This window comes from Coregonus lavaretus (genome assembly GCF_964263955.1).
Source record: "Coregonus lavaretus genome assembly, chromosome: 12".
Taxonomy (NCBI): domain Eukaryota; kingdom Metazoa; phylum Chordata; class Actinopteri; order Salmoniformes; family Salmonidae; genus Coregonus; species Coregonus lavaretus.
In genome coordinates, this window is record NC_139999.1 from 7,055,690 (window position 1) to 7,075,204 (window position 19,515).

The 19,515-nt window shown below is 41.2% G+C and overlaps 1 protein-coding gene across 1 annotated transcript in view; it reads right to left on the reverse strand.

Moving 5' to 3' along the window:
- mars1 (methionyl-tRNA synthetase 1) overlaps positions 1 to 19,515 on the reverse strand; it is a 35,318-nt gene that overhangs the window by 9,441 nt on the left and 6,362 nt on the right. Inside the window, exons 2-10 of the mRNA XM_084172989.1 lie at positions 17,017 to 17,107; positions 16,725 to 16,803; positions 16,204 to 16,335; positions 15,868 to 15,943; positions 14,822 to 15,018; positions 13,823 to 13,932; positions 3,651 to 3,767; positions 2,109 to 2,312; positions 1,312 to 1,543 (exon numbers count right to left, since the gene is read on the reverse strand). Of these exons, the coding sequence (XP_084029115.1) occupies positions 1,312 to 1,543; positions 2,109 to 2,312; positions 3,651 to 3,767; positions 13,823 to 13,932; positions 14,822 to 15,018; positions 15,868 to 15,943; positions 16,204 to 16,335; positions 16,725 to 16,803; positions 17,017 to 17,107 (1,238 nt within the window). The remainder of the gene's footprint in view (positions 1 to 1,311; positions 1,544 to 2,108; positions 2,313 to 3,650; positions 3,768 to 13,822; positions 13,933 to 14,821; positions 15,019 to 15,867; positions 15,944 to 16,203; positions 16,336 to 16,724; positions 16,804 to 17,016; positions 17,108 to 19,515) is intronic.

The window sequence follows — 19,515 nt, forward strand, 5'->3', positions numbered from 1 at the left end:
AGGAGAGAGAGGTCACATCACTAAGGCCTTGTAGTGGAGGAGAGAGAGGTCACATCACTAAGGCCTTGTAGTGGAGGAGAGAGAGGTCACATCACTACGGCCTTGTAGTGGAGGAGAGAGAGGTCACATCACTAAGGCCTTGTAGTGGAGGAGAGAGAGGTCACATCACTAAGGCCTTGTAGTGGAGGAGAGAGAGGTCACATCACTAAGGCCTTGTAGCGGAGGAGAGAGAGATTCCATCACTAAGGCCTTGTAGTGGAGGAGAGAGATGTCACATCACTAAGGCCTTGTAGTGGGAAAGAGGGTGACCCTTGCGTCGGCGACTTGCTGGCGCCTCCGGGGTGGGACGTTCCCACGGCGCCCCGGGGTTACTGACGCCCTCAGAGATGTGAAGACTGATGAAACTTGAATTTACTAAATGAATGTAACCATATGAATGTAATTGTCATGTTTGTATTCCTTCAATAGCTCATAAACAGATGAACATTTTGATGTCTTTACTGTACGTGGATTTCTCTTTACAGAGTTGCTGTGCGTCATTTCATTTCAAAGCGGGAACAGCCCAGATGTGCGCTCCTATCATTGTGTTGATTAGATTGTGAAGTTTTATACATTTTGTTCTATTGTTTTGGCCAAGCAGAGTGATGCTAATTAAACGATAGGTGTTATTGACATTTTGGTTCCGCTTGGGACGGATAGAATGTGGATGAGTCGCTCTGTTCATTGAGTCATTGTGATTGAAATATTAGTAGGCTATAGAATTCCTCCTACACTAAATCTGGTCATCCTCAGAAAAGTTTGTGTGGATTTTCATTCTTAGTTACAGTCTCCTTGACGTTGTCTTTTCATTCTTAGTTAAAGTCTCCTTGACGTTGTCTTTTCATTCTTAGTTAAAGTCTCCTTGACGTTGTCTTTTCATTCTTAGCTACAGTCTCCTTGACGTTGTCTTTTCATTCTTAGCTACAGTCTCCGTGACGTTGTCTCATAATGGGTTCAGACGTTTGGGACTATTCCATTGGTTCCTTCCATTGTACCAGGAAAACTAAACCAAGCGCAGCAAAAGTATTTGAAAGTATTCAACCCAGGTCTGGCTGGATCAGGTAAACTCCATTGATTGATTAATTGATTGATGATAGATAATGGCCGCGTTCCAGAGCTTACACATTGCTGACGCCTGACAGATCTTACAATGCCTGGATAGGTATTTTAAGTATCAGGTAACCACATCATATGTTATAGCAATCTGCCAGGCGATGACATGGCACGTAACCATTGGTTGTTGCGTCGTCTCTCCTTAGCTGTGGAACGTGCCCCATATAAAAGGTCTCTCCATCCACTCACCCGTAGCTCCACAGCGTTGATAAGCTTGCCACACTTGTCACACTGGTCCCCTCGTGCCTCTGGGTAAGAACAGAAGGGACATGTTCCCTCCACGAAGCGGTCAGCTAGAAAACGCTGGCAAGCCTCACAGCGCAGCTGCTCCACAATGTCTTCAAGTAGGAAGCCTCGCTCATGGAGACGCCAGAAGATGTTCTGGGCTATCCTGAGAGAGAGATAGAGAAGGAACAGGGTTCATGCACTTATTCACAAATAAAATTCAAGCACTTTCAAGGTTTTCAAGCACCCGTACAAACCCTGAAGAAAATGAACTCACACAACAGTTTTGATATGTTCAATCCATGTTTTAACAGCAGAAGCAGAAGCCGTGTTTCAGCCCCCTTTAACATGTCTTGCTACCACACTCCCAATGTATGTACCATGTCTAGCTACCACACTCCCAATATATTCCCAATGTATGTACCATGTCTGGCTCCCACATTCCCAATATATGTACCATGTCTAGCTACCACACTCCCAATGCATGTACTTGTACCTACAAATGGCAATAAGCAGAAAAGCTAAACAACGTGGTCAACTCCTTCTACACTGAGTGTACAAAACATTAAGAACACCTTCCTAATATTGAGTTGATTCACCTGGTCAGTCTATGTCATGGAAAGAGCAGGTGTCCTTAATGTTTTGGACACTCAGTGTATAGACTTAGATCAGGTGCTGAATCCTCCTATATAATCCAAAGATGAACATGGAGTTCTACTACTGGTACTCACTCAGTCTGTTTCTTTGTGGTGGTGCGGCCAAAGAAGTCGAAGTCGACCTGGAACCACTGGTAGATGGAGGCGTGGACAGCATGGTACTTATCACAGATCTGCTGTGGTGTCAGACCTTCCTCACGGGCCTTGTTCTCTGTAGCGGTGCCGTACTCATCAGTCCCACACACATACAGCACGTTCCAACCACGCAGACGTCCATACCTGGGGGAGGGAGGGAGAGAATGAATGTGTAAGTGATAAACAGAGAGAGGAGAGAGCAAGAGATAGAAAGATAAACACAAAAAGAGCCTCTGTTAGGACTAGATCAGAGAAGGGAGATGAGTAGAGTAGAGTGTTGTAGTGTAGAGTAGAGTAGAGTAGAGTAGAGTAGAGTAGAGTAGTGTAGTGTAGTGTAGTGTAGTGTAGAGTAGAGTAGAGTAGAGTAGAGTAGAGTAGTGTAGTGTAGTGTAGTGTAGAGTAGAGTAGTGTAGTGTAGTGTAAAGTAGAGTAGAGTAGTGTAGAGTAGAGTAGAGTAGTGTAGAGTAGAGTAGTGTAGAGTAGAGTAGTGTAGTGTAGTGTAGTGTAGTGTAGTGTAGAGTAGAGTAGTGTAGTGTAGAGTAGAGTAGTGTAGAGTAGAGTAGAGTAGAGTAGTGTAGTGTAGTGTAGTGTAGTGTAGTGTAGTGTAGAGTAGTGTAGAGTAGAGTAGAGTAGTGTAGAGTAGAGTAGAGTAGTGTAGAGTAGAGTAGAGTAGTGTAGTGTAGTGTAGTGTAGAGTAGTGTAGTGTAGAGTAGAGTAGTGTAGTGTAGTGTAGAGTAGAGTAGAGTAGTGTAGAGTAGAGTAGTGTAGTGTAGAGTAGTGTAGAGTAGAGTAGTGTAGAGTAGAGTAGTGTAGTGTAGAGTAGTGTAGTGTAGTGTAGTGTAGTGTAGAGTAGAGTAGAGTAGTGTAGTGTAGAGTAGAGTAGAGTAGTGTAGAGTAGTGTAGTGTAGTGTAGAGTAGTGTAGTGTAGAGTAGAGTAGTGTAGTGTAGTGTAGAGTAGTGTAGAGTAGTGTAGTGTAGTGTAGAGTAGAGTAGAGTAGAGTAGTGTAGAGTAGAGTAGAGTAGAGTAGTGTAGAGTAGAGTAGAGGAGAGGAGAGGAGAGGAGAGGAGAGGAGAGGAGAGTAGTGTAGTGTAGAGTAGTGTAGAGTAGAGTAGTGTAGAGTAGTGTAGTGTAGAGTAGAGTAGAGTAGAGTAGAGTAGTGTAGTGTAGTGTAGAGTAGTGTAGAGTAGAGTAGAGTAGAGGAGAGTAGAGGAGAGTAGAGTAGTGTAGTGTAGAGTAGTGTATAGTAGAGTAGTGTAGTGTAGAGTAGAGTAGAGTAGTGTAGTGTAGAGTAGAGTAGAGTAGAGTAGAGTAGTGTAGAGTAGAGTAGAGTAGTGTAGTGTAGAGTAGTGTAGAGTAGAGTAGAGTAGTGTAGAGTAGAGTAGAGTAGTGTAGAGTAGAGTAGAGTAGAGTAGTGTAGAGTAGAGTAGAGTAGAGTAGTGTAGTGTAGAGTAGAGTAGAGTGTAGAGTGTTGTGTTATCTACCTGGCATAGACATCAGCGCTGAGCACACAGCCAATGATGTTGCCCAGATGAGGGACGTTGTTGACGTAAGGCAAGGCGCTGGTCACTAGGACGTTCCTCTTGCCCTCCTTAGGAAGACTGGTAAGAAAAGAGACAGGGTTTCCTAAACTCAGACCAGGGGACCCCAAGGGGTGCACATTTTGTTCTTTGCTCTAGCACTACACAGCCAATTCAAATAATTAACTCATCATCAAGCTTTGGTTATTTGAATCAGCTGTGTAGTGCTAGGGCAAAAACCAAAACGTGTACCCAGGGGCGGGCAGGACCGAGTTTGGGAAACGCTGTACTAATACACCCGTTTACAGTACAGTACATTGCCTGGGACCTCACAATACGATATTATCGCCATACTTACAGTTGAAGTCGGAAGTTTACATACACCTTAGCCAAATACATTTAAACTCAGTTTTTCACAATTCCTGACATTTAATCCTAGTAAAAAATGCCCTGTTTTAGGTCAGTTAGGATCACCACTTTATTTTAAGAATGTGAAATGTCAGAATAATAGTAGAGAGAATTATTTCTTTCAGCTTTTATTTCTTTCATCACATTCCCAGTGGGTCAGAAGTTTACATACACTCAATTAGTATTTGGTAGCATTGCCTTTAAATTGTTTAACTTGGGTCAGGGCTTTGTGATGGCCACTCCAATACCTTGACTTTGTTGTCCTTAAGCCATTTTGCCACAACTTTGGAAGTACGCTTGGGGTCATTGTCCATTTGGAAGACCCATTTGCGACCAAGCTTTAACTTCCTGACTGATGTCTTGAGATGTTGCTTCAATATATCCACATAATTATCCTTCCTCATGATGCCATCTATTATGTGAAGTGCACCAGTCCCTCCTGCAGCAAAGCACCCCCACAGCACGATGCTGCCACCCCCGTGCTTCATGGTTGGGATGGTGTTCTACGGCTTGCAAGTAGCCCCCTTTTTCCTCCAAACATAACTATGGTCATTATGGCCAAACAGCTCTATTTTGTTTAATCAGACCAGAGGACATTTCTCCAAAAAGTATGATCTTTGTCCCCATGTGCAGTTGCAAACCGTAGTCTGGCTTTTTTATGGCGGTTTTGGAGCAATGGCTTCTTCCTTGCTGAGCAGCCTTTCAGGTTATGTCGATATAGGACTCGTTTTACTGTGGATATAGATACTTTTGTACCCGTTTCCTCCAGCAACTTCACAAGGTAATTTGCTGTTATTCTGGGATTGATTTGCACTTTTCGCACCAAAGTACGTTCATCTCTAGGAGACAGAACGCATCTCCTTCCTGAGCGGTATGACAGCTGCGTGGTCCCATGATGTTTATACTTGCATACTATTGTTTGTACAGATGAACATGGTACCTTCAGGCGTTTGGAAATTGCTCCCAAGGATGAACCAGACTTGTGGAGGTCAAACAAATTTATTCTGAGGTCTTGGCTGATTTATTTTGACTTTCCCATGATGTCAAGCAAAGAGGCACAGAGTTTGAAGGTAGGCCTTGAAATACATCCACAGGTACACCTCCAATTGACTCAAATGATGTAAATTAGCCTATCAGAAGCTTCTAAAGCCATGACATCATTTTCTGGAATTTTCCAAGCTGTTTAAAGGCACAGTCAACTTAGTATACAGTGAGGGAAAAAAGTATTTGATCCCCTGCTGATTTTGTACGTTTGCCCACTGACAAAGAAATGATAAGTCTATAATTTTAATGGTAGGTTTATTTGAACAGTGAGAGACAGAATACCAACAACAAAAAATCCAGAAAAACGCATGTCAAAAATGTTATAAATTGATTTGCATTTTAATGGGGAAATAAGTATTTGACCCCTCTGCAAAACAGGACTTAGTACTTGGTGGCAAAACCCTTGTTGGCAATCGCAGAGGTCAGACGTTTCTTGTAGTTGGCCACCAGGTTTGCACACATCTCAGGAGGGATTTTGTCCCACTCCTCTTTGCAGATCTTGTCCAAGTCATTAAGGTTTCCAGGCTGACGTTTGGCAACTCGAACCTTCAGCTCCCTCCACAGATTTTCTATGGGATTAAGGTCTGGAGACTGGCTAGGCCACTCCAGGACCTTAATGTGCTTCTTCTTGAGCCACTCCTTTGTTGCCTTGGCCGTGTGTTTTGGGTCATTGTCATGCTGGAATACCCATCCACGACCCATTTTCAATGCCCTGGCTGAGGGAAGGAGGTTCTCACCCAAGATTTGACGGTACATGGCCCCGTCCATCGTCCCTTTGATGCGGTGAAGTTGTCCTGTCCCCTTAGCAGAAAAACACCCCCAAAGCATAATGTTTCCACCTCCATGTTTGACGGTGGGGATGGTGTTCTTGGGGTCATAGGCAGCATTCCTCCTCCTCCAAACACGGCGAGTTGAGTTGATGCCAAAGAGCTCAATTTTGGTCTCATCTGACCACAACATTTTCACCCAGTTCTCCTCTGAAACATTCAGATGTTCATTGGCAAACTTCAGACGGGCATGTATATGTGCTTTCTTGAGCAGGGGAACCTTGGCGCTGCAGGATTTCAGTCCTTCACGGCGTAGTGTGTTACCAATTGTTTTCTTGGTGACTATGGTCCCAGCTGCCTTGAGATCATTGACAAGATCCTCCCATTTAGTTCTGGGCTGATTCCTCACCGTTCTCATGATCATTGCAACTCCACGAGGTGAGATCTTGCATGGAGCCCCAGGCAGAGGGAGATTGACAGTTATTTTGTGTTTCTTCCATTTGCGAATAATCGCACCAACTGTTGTCACCTTCTCACCAAGCTGCTTGGCGATGGTCTTGTAGCCCATTCCAGCCTTGTGTAGGTCTACAATCTTGTCCCTGACATCCTTGGAGAGCTCTTTGGTCTTGGCCATGGTGGAGAGTTTGGAATCTGATTGACTGATTGCTTCTATGGACAGGTGTCTTTTATACAGGTAACAAGCTGAGATTAGGAGCACTCCCTTTAAGAGTGTGCTCCTAATCTCACCTCGTTACCTGTATAAAAGACACCTGGGAGCCAGAAATCTTTCTGATTGAGAGGGGGTCAAATACTTATTTCCATCATTAAAATGCAAATCAATTTATAACATTTTTGACATGCGTTTTTCTGGATTTTTTTGTTGTTATTCGGTCTCTCACTGTTCAAATAAACCTACCATTAAAATTATAGACTTATCATTTCTTTGTCAGTGGGCAAACATACAAAATCAGCAGGGGATCAAATACTTTTTTCCCTCACTGTATGTAAACTTCTGACCCACTGGAATTGTGATACAGTGAATTATAAGTGAAATAATCTGTCTGTAAACAATTGTTGGAAAAATTACTTGTGTCATGCACAAAGTAGATGAAATTTGTGGAGTGGTTGAAAAACGAGTTTTAATGACTCCAACCTAAGTGTATGTAAACTTCCGACTTCAACTGTAGGTACCGATATGTATTGCGATTCTCAATGTATTGCGATTCGATACTGCGATTTTATTGCGATTTGATGTTCCAAACATTTTTCTCACTATATGTCTGTTGCATTAGGACAAGAGAGAGCATGAGAAAAATGTGTTTTGATCAATCAGGGACATAAGTGCTGAAAACATGTTGGCTCACTATTTTAAAAAGAAGTTGTTGAACAAGCTATATGATTAAACATACTGGCGTTTTGGCGCAGGTACAGCTGACGCTACCAAACAAAAATAAAAATTATATATATATATATATATACAGTGGGGGAAAAAAGTATTTAGTCAGCCACCAATTGTGCAAGTTCTCCCACTTAAAAAGATGAGAGAGGCCTGTAATTTTCATCATAGGTACACGTCAACTATGACAGACAAAATGAGAAAAAAAAATCCAGAAAATCACGTTGTAGGATTTTTAATGAATTTATTGGCATATGATGGTGGAAAATAAGTATTTGGTCAATAACAAAAGTTTCTCAATACTTTGTTATATACCCTTTGTTGGCAATGACACAGGTCAAACGTTTTCTGTAAGTCTTCACAAGGTTTTCACACACTGTTGCTGGTATTTTGGCCCATTCCTCCATGCAGATCTCCTCTAGAGCAGTGATGTTTTGGGGCTGTCGCTGGGCAACACAGACTTTCAACTCCCTCCAAAGATTTTCTATGGGGTTGAGATCTGGAGACTGGCTAGGCCACTCCAGGACCTTGAAATGCTTCTTACGAAGCCACTCCTTCGTTACCTGGGCGGTGTGTTTGGGATCATTGTCATGCTGAAAGACCCAGCCACGTTTCATCTTCAATGCCCTTGCTGATGGAAGCAGGGTTTCACTCAAAATCTCACGATACATGGCCCCATTCATTCTTTCCTTTACACGGATCAGTCGTCCTTGTCCCTTTGCAGAAAAACAGCCCCAAAGCATGATGTTTCCAACCCCATGCTTCACAGTAGGTATGGTGTTCTTTGGATGCAACTTAGCATTCTTTGTCCTCCAAACATGACGAGTTGAGTTTTTACCAAAAAGTTATATTTTGGTTTCATCTGACCATATGACATTCTCCCAATCCTCTTCTGGATCATCCAAATGCACTTCAGACGGGCCTGGACATGTACTGGCTTAAGCAGGGGGACACGTCTCGCACTGCAGGATTTGAGTCCCTGGCGGCGTAGTGTGTTACTGATGGTTGGCTTTGTTACTTTGGTCCCAGCTCTCTGCAGGTCATTCACTAGGTCCCCCCGTGTGGTTCTGGGATTTTTGCTCACCGTTCTTGTGATCATTTTGACCCCACGGGGTGAGATCTTGCGTGGAGCCCCAGATCGAGGGAGATTATCAGTGGTCTTGTACGTCTTCCATTTCCTAATAATTGCTCCCACAGTTGATTTCTTCAAACCAAGCTGCTTACCTATTGCAGATTCAGTCTTCCCAGCCTGGTGCAGGTCTACAATGTTGTTTTTGGTGTCCTTTGACAGCTCTTTGGTCTTGGCAATTGTGAAGTTTGGAGTGTGACTGTTTGAGGTTGTGGACAGGTGTATTTTATACTGATAAAAAGTTCAAACAGGTGCCATTAATACAGGTAACGAGTGGAGGACAGAGGAGCCTCTGAAAGAAGAAGTTACAGGTCTGTGAGAGCCAGAAATCTTGCTTGTTTGTAGGTGACCAAATACTTATTTTCCACCATAATTTGCAAATAAATTCATAAAAAATCCTACAATGGGATTTTCTGGATTATTTTTTCTCATTTTGTCCGTCATAGTTGACGTGTACCTATGATGAAAATTACAGGCCTCTCTCATCTTTTTAAGTGGGAGAACTTGCACAATTGGTGGCTGACTAAATACTTTTTTTCCCCACTGTATATATATATATACAGTGCCCTCCACAATTATTGGCACCCCTGTTTAAGATGTGGTCGAGGACTTCCAAAAATTCTCCTTTTTTTTTAAACAACATAGAACCCAAATGCAAAAAAAGAGAAAAATCCAAACTTTTATTTAAGTACATTACTTTGGTGTAAAAAAAAAAAATCACACATAAAAAAAAAAAAAAAACTTGAAATCATGTGTCCCACAATTATTGGCACCCCTGATGTTAATACTTTGTACAACCCCCTTTTGCCAACAAGACAGCACTTAATCTCCTCCTATAACATTTCACAAGATTGGAGAACACAGAGAGAGGGATCTTTGACCATTCTTCTTTGCACAATCTTTCTAGATCATCCCGTGTCCTGGGTCCTCTCTTATGCACTCTCCTCTTTAGCTCGCCCCACAGGTTTTCGATTGGGTTGAGGTCTGGGGACTGAGATGGCCATGGGAGGACCTTGAGTTTGTGACTGCTGAACCATTTTTGTGTAGATTTTGCCACATGTTTTGGATCATTATCCTGCTGAAAGACCCAATGACGACCAATCTTCAGCTTTCTGGCAGAGGCCATCAGGTTTTTATTTAAAATGTCCTGGTAGTTCAAAGCGTTCATAATGCCATGCACCCTAACAAGGTTCCCAGGGCCTTTGGAAGAGAAACAGGCCCACAGCATCACAGATCCTCCACCATACTTCACGGTGGGCATGAGGTGCTTTTCGGCATACTCATCTTTTGTTTTACGCCAGACCCACTTAGAGTGTTTGTTGCCAAAAAGCTCAATCTTAGTCTCATCTGACCAAAGCACACGATCCCAGTTGAAGTCCCAGTGCCGCTTAGCAAACTCCAGACGTTTACGTTTGTGAGTGTTAGTGAGAAAAGGCTTTTTCCTTGCATGCCTCCCAAACAGCTTGTTGGCATGTAGAGAGCGTCTGATGGTTGTTTTGGAGACTTTGTGACCCCAAGATGCCACTCTTTGATGCAATTCTGTGACAGTGAGCTTAGGACTTTTTTTAACTTCTCTTACCATCCTCCTCACTGTGCATTGTGGCAAGATAAACTTGGGACCTCTTCCAGCCTTGTTTGTCACTGTTCCAGTTGTTTTAAACTTCTTAATGATTCCTCTGACTGTAGATACGGGCAAGTTAAGGCGAGTGGCTATTTTCTTGTAGCCATTGCCTGACTTATGAAGGTTGACACAAATCTGCCTTACTTGAATGGTGTGTTCTCTTGTCTTTGCCATGTTGACAAATGGGTAAGAGAATTAGGCCTCTGTGTCACGTCATATTTATACCCCAGGGAAACAGGAAGTCATGAATTACTAATTAAAAGTTCCTAGATACCCTGACCAACTTTAGCAACTACAGAACAATTAATTTAATTTTTTATTTTATTTTTCCCAGCAGAATTGTTAGGGGTGCCAATAATTGTGGGACACATGATTTCAAGTTTTAATTTTTCTAAATGTGTGATTTTTTTTAACCACCAAAGTAATGTACTTAAATAAAAGGTTGGATTTTTCTCTTTTTTTGCATTTGGGTTCTATGTTGTTTAAAAAAAAAGGAGAATTTTTGGAAGTCCTCGACCACATCTTAAACAGGGGTGCCAATAATAGTGGAGGGCACTGTATATATACACACTTTTTTTTACATATCGGAGTCAAGGTATCGATTTGGGCAGCAGGTAGCTTACTGGTTAAGAGCGTTGTGCCAGTAACCGAAAGGTCGCTGGTTCTAATCCCCGAGCCGACTAGGTGAAAAATCTGTCGGTGTGACCTTGAGCATGGCACTTAACCCTAATTGCTCCTGTAATTCGCTGTGGATAAGAGCGTCTGCTAAATGACTAATATGTCAAATGTAAATCACTACATAGACGTTGTTGACGTACGGTAAGGCACTGGCCAGTAGGATGTTCCTCCTCCGTATGTCCTTTTGTGACTGATATAACACTTCCTGTACACCATAGCTTTTTAACGCCAGTCCTGGAGGGCTGAAACCCTTCTGGTTTTCATTCCCTCATTCTAATCAAGGAGTGATTCAGACCTGGGTGAGTGGTGGAAGTACCCGGTAGGAAGGAAAAACATCAGCAGGTACTTTGTCCCTGCACTGTGTAGGCCTTTATCAGTCCCTCCAGGATTGCGCAATCGCAAAAGTTTTTCTGCTAAATCAAATTTGACCAATCACTGCACTATTTCAGCATAAAAACAGTTAAGTCTTCGCAATATTATCGCATAAAACTGACCCATCACCGCATAACAAAAAGGAGGGCTCGCAATTTCCACCAATCATCGCACAAACTCTCTCTCATCAGCGCATTTTCATTGCATATTGCCATGCAAAATGTCAGAATTGGTGCCGCAAAATTAAGCATTTTCCTGTGAAATCCTGGAGGGACTGTTATTATAGAGAACCATATATGTACTGTTATTATAGAGAACAATATAGGGACTGTTATTATAGAGAACAATATAGGGACTGTTATTATAGAGAACAATATAGGGACTGTTATTATAGAGAACAATATAGGGACTGTTATTATAGAGAACAATACAGGGACTGTTATTATAGAGAACAATATAGGGACTGTTATTATAGAGAACAATACAGGGACTGTTATTATAGAGAACAATATAGGGACTGTTATTATAGAGAACAATATAGGGACTGTTATTATAGAGAACAATACAGGGACTGTTATTATAGAGAACAATACAGGGACTGTTATTATAGAGAACAATATAGGGACTGTTATTATAGAGAACAATATAGGGACTGTTATTATAGAGAACAATATAGGGACTGTTATTATAGAGAACAATACAGGGACTGTTATTATAGAGAACAATATAGGGACTGTTATTATAGAGAACAATATAGGGACTGTTATTATAGAGAACAATATAGGGACTGTTATTATAGAGAACAATATAGGGACTGTTATTATAGAGAACAATACAGGGACTGTTATTATAGAGAACAATACAGGGACTGTTATTATAGAGAACAATATAGGGACTGTTATTATAGAGAACAATATAGGGACTGTTATTATAGAGAACAATACAGGGACTGTTATTATAGAGAACAATACAGGGACTGTTATTATAGAGAACAATATAGGGACTGTTATTATAGAGAACAATATAGGGACTGTTATTATAGAGAACAATATAGGGACTGTTATTATAGAGAACAATATAGGGACTGTTATTATAGAGAACAATACAGGGACTGTTATTATAGAGAACAATACAGGGACTGTTATTATAGAGAACAATATAGGGACTGTTATTATAGAGAACAATATAGGGACTGTTATTATAGAGAACAATATAGGGACTGTTATTATAGAGAACAATATAGGGACTGTTATTATAGAGAACAATACAGGGACTGTTATTATAGAGAACAATATAGGGACTGTTATTATAGAGAACAATACAGGGACTGTTATTATAGAGAACAATATAGGGACTGTTATTATAGAGAACAATACAGGGACTGTTATTATAGAGAACAATATAGATACTTATATAAAGAACAATATAGGGACTCAGGGTTCGTACAGACAGTGGCAAGTCAAATTCAAGGACTTTCAAGTACTTTTTAAAGTACTCATATTTCTTTTCAAGGACCATCAATTTGTAATAGTTAATTTTATGCAATTGTTTCTAGTCGCCACCAGATGGCAGTATATCGCTACAACCTCATGGGGGGAAAAACGCATTTTAAAAAACATATTATTCATCACTAACTTACAAGTTCTACTCAATAATACATTGTTTCACTACTTATGTACTACATACATGAATGGTAACTTAAGTCAGTACTGATGATTTAGTAATTTGAGTAGTGATGAGAAGAGTTTTGGGACATGCTTACTGGTGAACACACATTTCCTATTCGCATTACTACACAATTCCAGCTTAATGACAGTGTTTGTATTGGGCATTTGGGAATCTACTACTCAATAGCTACGAAAAAGTGTCCTGCTTCCAACTGACAGCTTTAGTGTCGCCAGTCAGGAGATGGGCGGGTGGGGCTGTGTTAGGAAAACGGCACGTGAACGGACACCAGAACGGCAGGGAGCATGGCTGCCGCTTGATAAACACATAAGCGGAATATCGCGGGCGCCCTACGAATGAGGCGATTGGCAAAAAAAGGCTCTGGAGGTTGTTGCAGAGAAAAAGTCAAATGTAGAACTGGCGCCAGCGCAGGATGCAGCGTTGCTTCTTTCCCCCTTCATGGGTCTCTTCAGGGCCGACTCACCCATGCTCACAATGTCAAAGTCTGACCCATTTTTTGCACCTTACACAGTGTGGGTTGGTTGGGTCCAGTGATGTAGTGGTAAATAAAGGTGGGTAAACTACACTGAACAAAAATATAAAAACGCAACATGTAAAGTGTTGGTCCCATGTTCCATGAGCTGAAATAAAAGATCCCAGAAACGTTCCATAAGCACAAAAAGCAGGTTGAATCTACATTTTCCCGGCCATTTTATCTATCGATGTGACGTTTGGCGGCGCCTAATCAGTCAGTTGTGTACCTGTGGGTGGAATGAGCGAGCTCGCCTGGCAACCACAGCACGAAACACGTGAGGAAATAAAACTCAGTAGTCTGCCTGGAATTTAACTCGCAAGACCAATACATTTTTATATTTTCATAAACATATTTGATAATTATCTGTTCTCTAATTTTGGAGTCAAGTTCTTTTCAAGTACCAACTTGAGAAAATGTCTGATTTTCAAGGTATTCCAGTACTTGAATTTCAGAGTGCCAAATGCAAGTACTTTAAGCACCTCGTGCGAACCCTAGGACTGGATATTATGTAGTGTACTCACATAGGGTGAAGTCGCTCTGTGACCATGGGTAAGTCTGCCAGTCCTTTACCCCAGGTGACTGCTGCAGACAGGATCTCTTCCTCTGACAGCACACGATCACCATCATCACCCTGGAGGACAGAAAACACATTCAAGTCCCATCATCAAACTGTAATGCTGAGGGAGAGAGATAGAGAGACTCATTTATGAGCTGCTTTATTTTATTTTTTTATAATTCTTATATTTCTTTAATGAAATGTATCGACTGAAGATTCCACAATAGAACAGCAGTAGTGTTGTACCTGTATACATGATAATATGTACTATTATTATTATTATTATTATTACTACAGAAATGAACTGGATTCCATTATCCTCATTGCATTGTACTGTTTTACTGAAATGCTGTACCACTGTAGTTATTTTGCCAATAGCTACAAATTGTATTTCATGCCAATAAAGCAATCTGAATCTGAGGTGAGAGGGAGAGAGAGAGAGAGCGGGAGAGTGAGGGAGAGAGAGGTGGAGAGAGAGCGAGAGAGACAGAGTTAGAGGGAGAGGGAGAGCGAGACAGAGAGAGCGGGAGAGAGAGGGAGAGAGAGGTGGAGAGAGAGCGAGAGAGACAGAGTTAGAGTGAGAGGCAGACCGAGAGGGAGAGAGAGATGGAGAGAGCGGGAGAGAGAGGGAGAGAGAGATGGAGAGAATAGGACTAGGGGTGGATTTGGAGTTTGGCCAGTCTCTCACCTCCTCTCTATGTATTGTCGGCCAAAGAGGACCACAATGGAAAAAATACTTTGTGCTAACCTCAATGACAATTACATTAGGAGTGTGAATTGTGTTTTAAAATTGTAAAATAAATATAATCTCCAAATTGTTTTAAAATTGTCAAATAAATCGTACATGTCCAAACTGTACCATCTGCAACCTCAAAAATGGTACCAAACTGTCCTATTGTATGGTCTACGGTTGTTTCCCAGGATTGGTGTTAAAACCAATTAAACACTAAATGTATTAGTTTACCTCAGGGCTGTTGCATGGCTGTGTGCCTCTACCCTGAACCTGTCCCGGACCATGGTGTGGGGCTGGCTGTCTCTGCATGTAGGTCTTCAGAGACTCAGCCTTCAGTCCCTTCCCCTGTAGTACTGTCTGGGATGCAGACTCACAGGCTGACAACACACCCACACGCTCAAACCAGCGCTGCAGCTCCGTCTGATTACCTAGAGTAAAAGGCCGAGAGGAATGGAAGCCACGGTTAAACACATACACTGACAGAAGTTTAGCGTAACACCAGTGGTGTAAAGTACTTAAGTAAAAATACTTTAAAGTACTACTTAAGTCGTTTTTGGGGGCATCTGTACATTACTATTTATATTTTTGGCAACTTTTACTTCATTACATTCCTAAAGAAAATTATGTACTTTTTACTCCATACATTTTATAATAATAATAATATGCCATTTAGCAGACGCTTTTATCCAAAGCGACTTACAGTCATGCGTGCATACATTTTTGTGTATGGTCCCGGGGATCGAACCCACTACCTTGGCGTTACAAGCGCCGTGCTCTACCAGCTGAGCTACAGAGGACCACATTTTCCCTGACAACCAAAAGTACTCATTACATTTTAAATGCTTAGCAGGACAGGAAAATGGTTAAATTCACACACTTATCAAGAGAACATCCCTGGTCATCCCTACTGCCCCTGATCTGTTGGACTCACTAAACACAAATGCTTCATTTGTAAATGATGTCTGAGTGTCAGAGTGTGCCCCTGGCTATCCATCAATAAATAAAAAAAACAGGAAAATGGTGCCGTCTGGTTTGCTTAATATAAGGAATTTGAAATGATTCATACTTTTACTTTTGATACTTAAGTATATTTAAAACCAGATACTTTTAGACTTTTACTCAGGTAGTATTTTACTGGGTGACTTTCACTTGAATCATTTTCTATTAAAGTTTCTTTACCTTTTACTCAAGTATGATAATTGGGTACTTTCTCCACCACTATATAACACAAACTAAATCAATTGCTCATTTAAAAAAAAAAAAAAAGTATAATTCACCTGATACCAGACTGCTGTCAGACAGGATGGGGTAGAGAGCTGCCCAAAGAACCACATCTACCACTGAAACCATCTCCTGAAACACAGCCCAGTTCAACCAATCATTCAAATGTCCTCATAAAGCCGTTTTTACATCAACAATTGTCAGTAAGTGCTTTACAGTAACACAGCATATACACAAAAATGCAAGCAGAAGCAGAAGTGAATGTCATTGGACTCTATATTTGACATTCATGTGTGTGTTTTCACTCAGATTTAAAAAGGTGTGTGTGAAGGTGTGTGTTGAGTTGTGAAGGCGTGTGTGAAGTTGTGTGTGTGTGTGTTGAGTTGACGTACAGCAGTGAGGAACAGCGTGCTCCTCTTGCTCAGGCTCTGGTCCAGGTAGCTGAGAGGTCCTTGTAGAACACTGGTAGTTTCTGCTCTTTTCCCCTGCAGCACCACCATGTGGAGGGCCTGCGTCAGTGCAGGCTGGAGAGGCAATAATAATACAAAACTTTATTAATATCATATAATAGATTATAAAACAAACACCTGTACAACACAGAACAAGCGTTAGACACCATCTGCAAAGATTCAAACAGAATGTGACTTGTCTGTTCAATTAATATACATGGCTTCTTGTTGTACACTTCCAGGAAGTCACTATGGATGGGAGCATCATGGCTGATGATTCACAGGAAGTCACTATGGATGGGAGCATCATGGCTGATGATTCACAGGAAGTCACTATGGATGGGAGCATCATGGCTGATGATTTCACAGGAAGTCACTATGGATGGGAGCATCATGGCTGATGATTTCCAGGAAGTCACTATAGATGGGAGCATCATGGCTGATGATTTATCAGACATCCTTACCTGTAGTTCTGTAGCTTCCCATTCCAGCCACTGGTTGACGAGATCACTGGATCCCTGTCCATTCACCTCCATCAGGTACCTAAGGAAGGACACATGGATTAAAGACTGGATGACTGAGGGAACCTCTACAACGACACAGACCAGGTAATCGCACAGCTACAACATTAAATCAGCTATCATATCCATGACGATCTTAAGGACCGCCTACGGAGTAAGGCTTAAGTGTGAATGTCTAAGCCTATACAGTGGAGGAATACATTATTAGTATAGATGACAGAGCAGGTGTACTGACTGGCAGATGGCGTTGGGGCTGAACAGGTATGTTCCACTGGGGAGGAGCAGGGCAGGCACGGCTGGACGGCTGAGGTAGGGCACCACTCTCTCTGGAAACACAACAACATGCAACCATTAGCCTACATTTCATTAATAATAATAAAAATAATAATATAATAATAATAATAATAATAATAATAGATTGTACTTTTCTAGACACCCAAAGCACTTTACATAGCAAGGGGGAAGCCTCACCTCACCCACCATCAAAGTACCAGTTAACAACTGAACCAACATATTCGCTATCAACCACGTTTCATGAAGTTGCCCTTAAACCTGTGTGTAGTAGTAAAGATTGTTATTGCACAGTAATGGAGTCGTGTTTTTTTGTCCTTTGGAGGGCTAAACATTGATAGTGGATCTTAAAGGTTTAAAGGGATCATTGGTCACATATTCAGTCGTCATCATCAATTCTTTGAATTCATTTTTCACCTGAAAACTAATCAGAACTCAATCCGATAAGACCTATTGTTACAGTCTACGGTGGGTAAAACTGAGGAGGATTGGCAATAATCTGTGTGGTAACTACTAGCTAGCTAAATTAGGGACTAGAGAGAGAGGACTAGACAAGTGCCAGTTTGTCCTTTCTGTCAGTGTGTGTTGTCTGTCTGTCTGTCCATCTATGGAAGAATCTCGATTGCATTCTCCTCGCGTCCTCTCTCCTCGCGTCCTCTCTCCTCGCGTCATTCTCAAAACCCATTTATGAGAAGGTAAGGGGGGAGGGACCTCTGGCTTTCTCATCCAATGGGTTTTGAGAAGGAGGCGAGGAGAGAGGAAAGAGGACGCGAGGAGAGAGGAGTCGAGGAGAGGACGCAAGGAGTATGCAATTGAGATTCTCCCTATATGATCTAACCGCTCACAAGGATCCGACAGCTAAAGGCGTTAGGGTGGGCAGCCTGGACTGTACGACAGAGAGCCCTGTCAGTCTATATAATCACAGCTGAGCTCAGGAGGATCAAATCACACAGCTGGACAGTTCAGCCACCAGCTAGAAACAATCAGCTCACGGAGCAGTTCAATCATGTAGAAGCTTCAGAGAGATAGAGAGAGAGCTAGTAGGTATTATGATTACAGCATTAGGACCCAACCATGGAGAATAATCAATTTTGGATGCGTCTCTGTCGTCCAACATAGGAGGCACCTTCTGCTTTGAGAAAGAATAGTAGTTAGTGTTGTTGGGAATACATATGATAACCTTTTTTCTGTATTAAAAAAATAAAAAAGTATATACATATATATATATAAACTCAGAAAAAAAAAAGAAACGTCCCTGTCTTTCAAAGATAATTAGTAAAAATCCAAATAACTTCACAGATCTTCATTGTAAAGGGTTTAAACACTGTTTCCCATGCTTGTTCAATGAACCATAAACAATTAATGAACATGCACCTGTGGAACGGTCGTTAAGACACTAACAGCTTACAGACGGTAGGCAATTAAGGTCACAGTTATGAAAACTTAGGACACTAAAGAGACCTTTCTACTGACTCTGAAAAACACCAAAAGAAAGATGCCCATGGTCCCTGCTCATCTGCAAGAACGCGCTTTAGACATTTTTCAACTGTGCTGTGATGTTTCACAAAAGTTCTGAACCTTTCTATTCTCATTGTTTCTACAGATTGTAAATTGAAAATAAACATTTTTTGCTAAAAGTATTATTATATTATTGATCGATTGACTATGACTTTTCAGATCACCCAGTAATGCTATCTGCAGGGTTAGCTCCAGGTAAATGTTGCAATTCTTCAGCCATTCCTCGACCTGTGACCAAAAACAAGCTACATATGGACAGTACCAAAACAAAATGATCTAATGATGCTGTCTCTTCGCAGCAAAATCTGCAGAGCTGGGAAGGTTGTATCCCCCCTATAAATAACATTCTATTGGTTGCAAGAATTTTGTATAATAATTTAAATTTAAAAATTCTAAGTTTTGAATCTGGTGTCGTTTTGCGTATCTGTTCATAAACCACGTGCCATGGGATCGGTACATTAAAAATCTCTTCCCAACTATTTTGTAATCTATATGGTAAGGCTGTCAATTTGGGGGTCCTTAAATTAAACTGGTATACTTTTTTTATTTATTACAATTTTCTTTAACCAATTATGGTCTTTAATGCAGGGCCAACAGACAAGTTCCTTACTTTTTCCCCCTTCCACTTTTTATTTATTTATATTTTTTTTCCCCCAATTTTTTTTATATCTTCCACTTTCCTCTTCCATTTCTGCAGTAATGCTGCAATTAGTTGGTTGTAATTTTGGGTAGAGCAGACATTTCCATATGTTTTTGTTAGCTGCATGTGCGCCATAACTCCACCAGTCCTACCGATGATATCATTTACGAAGATTATACCTTTCTTTTTTTTTTTTAATGTTTTTATTTTATTTATTATCAATTAGTATATTTGAGTTTAACCACAATATCTGTTGTATTATTTGTTCTATCGTTTCTGGTGGAC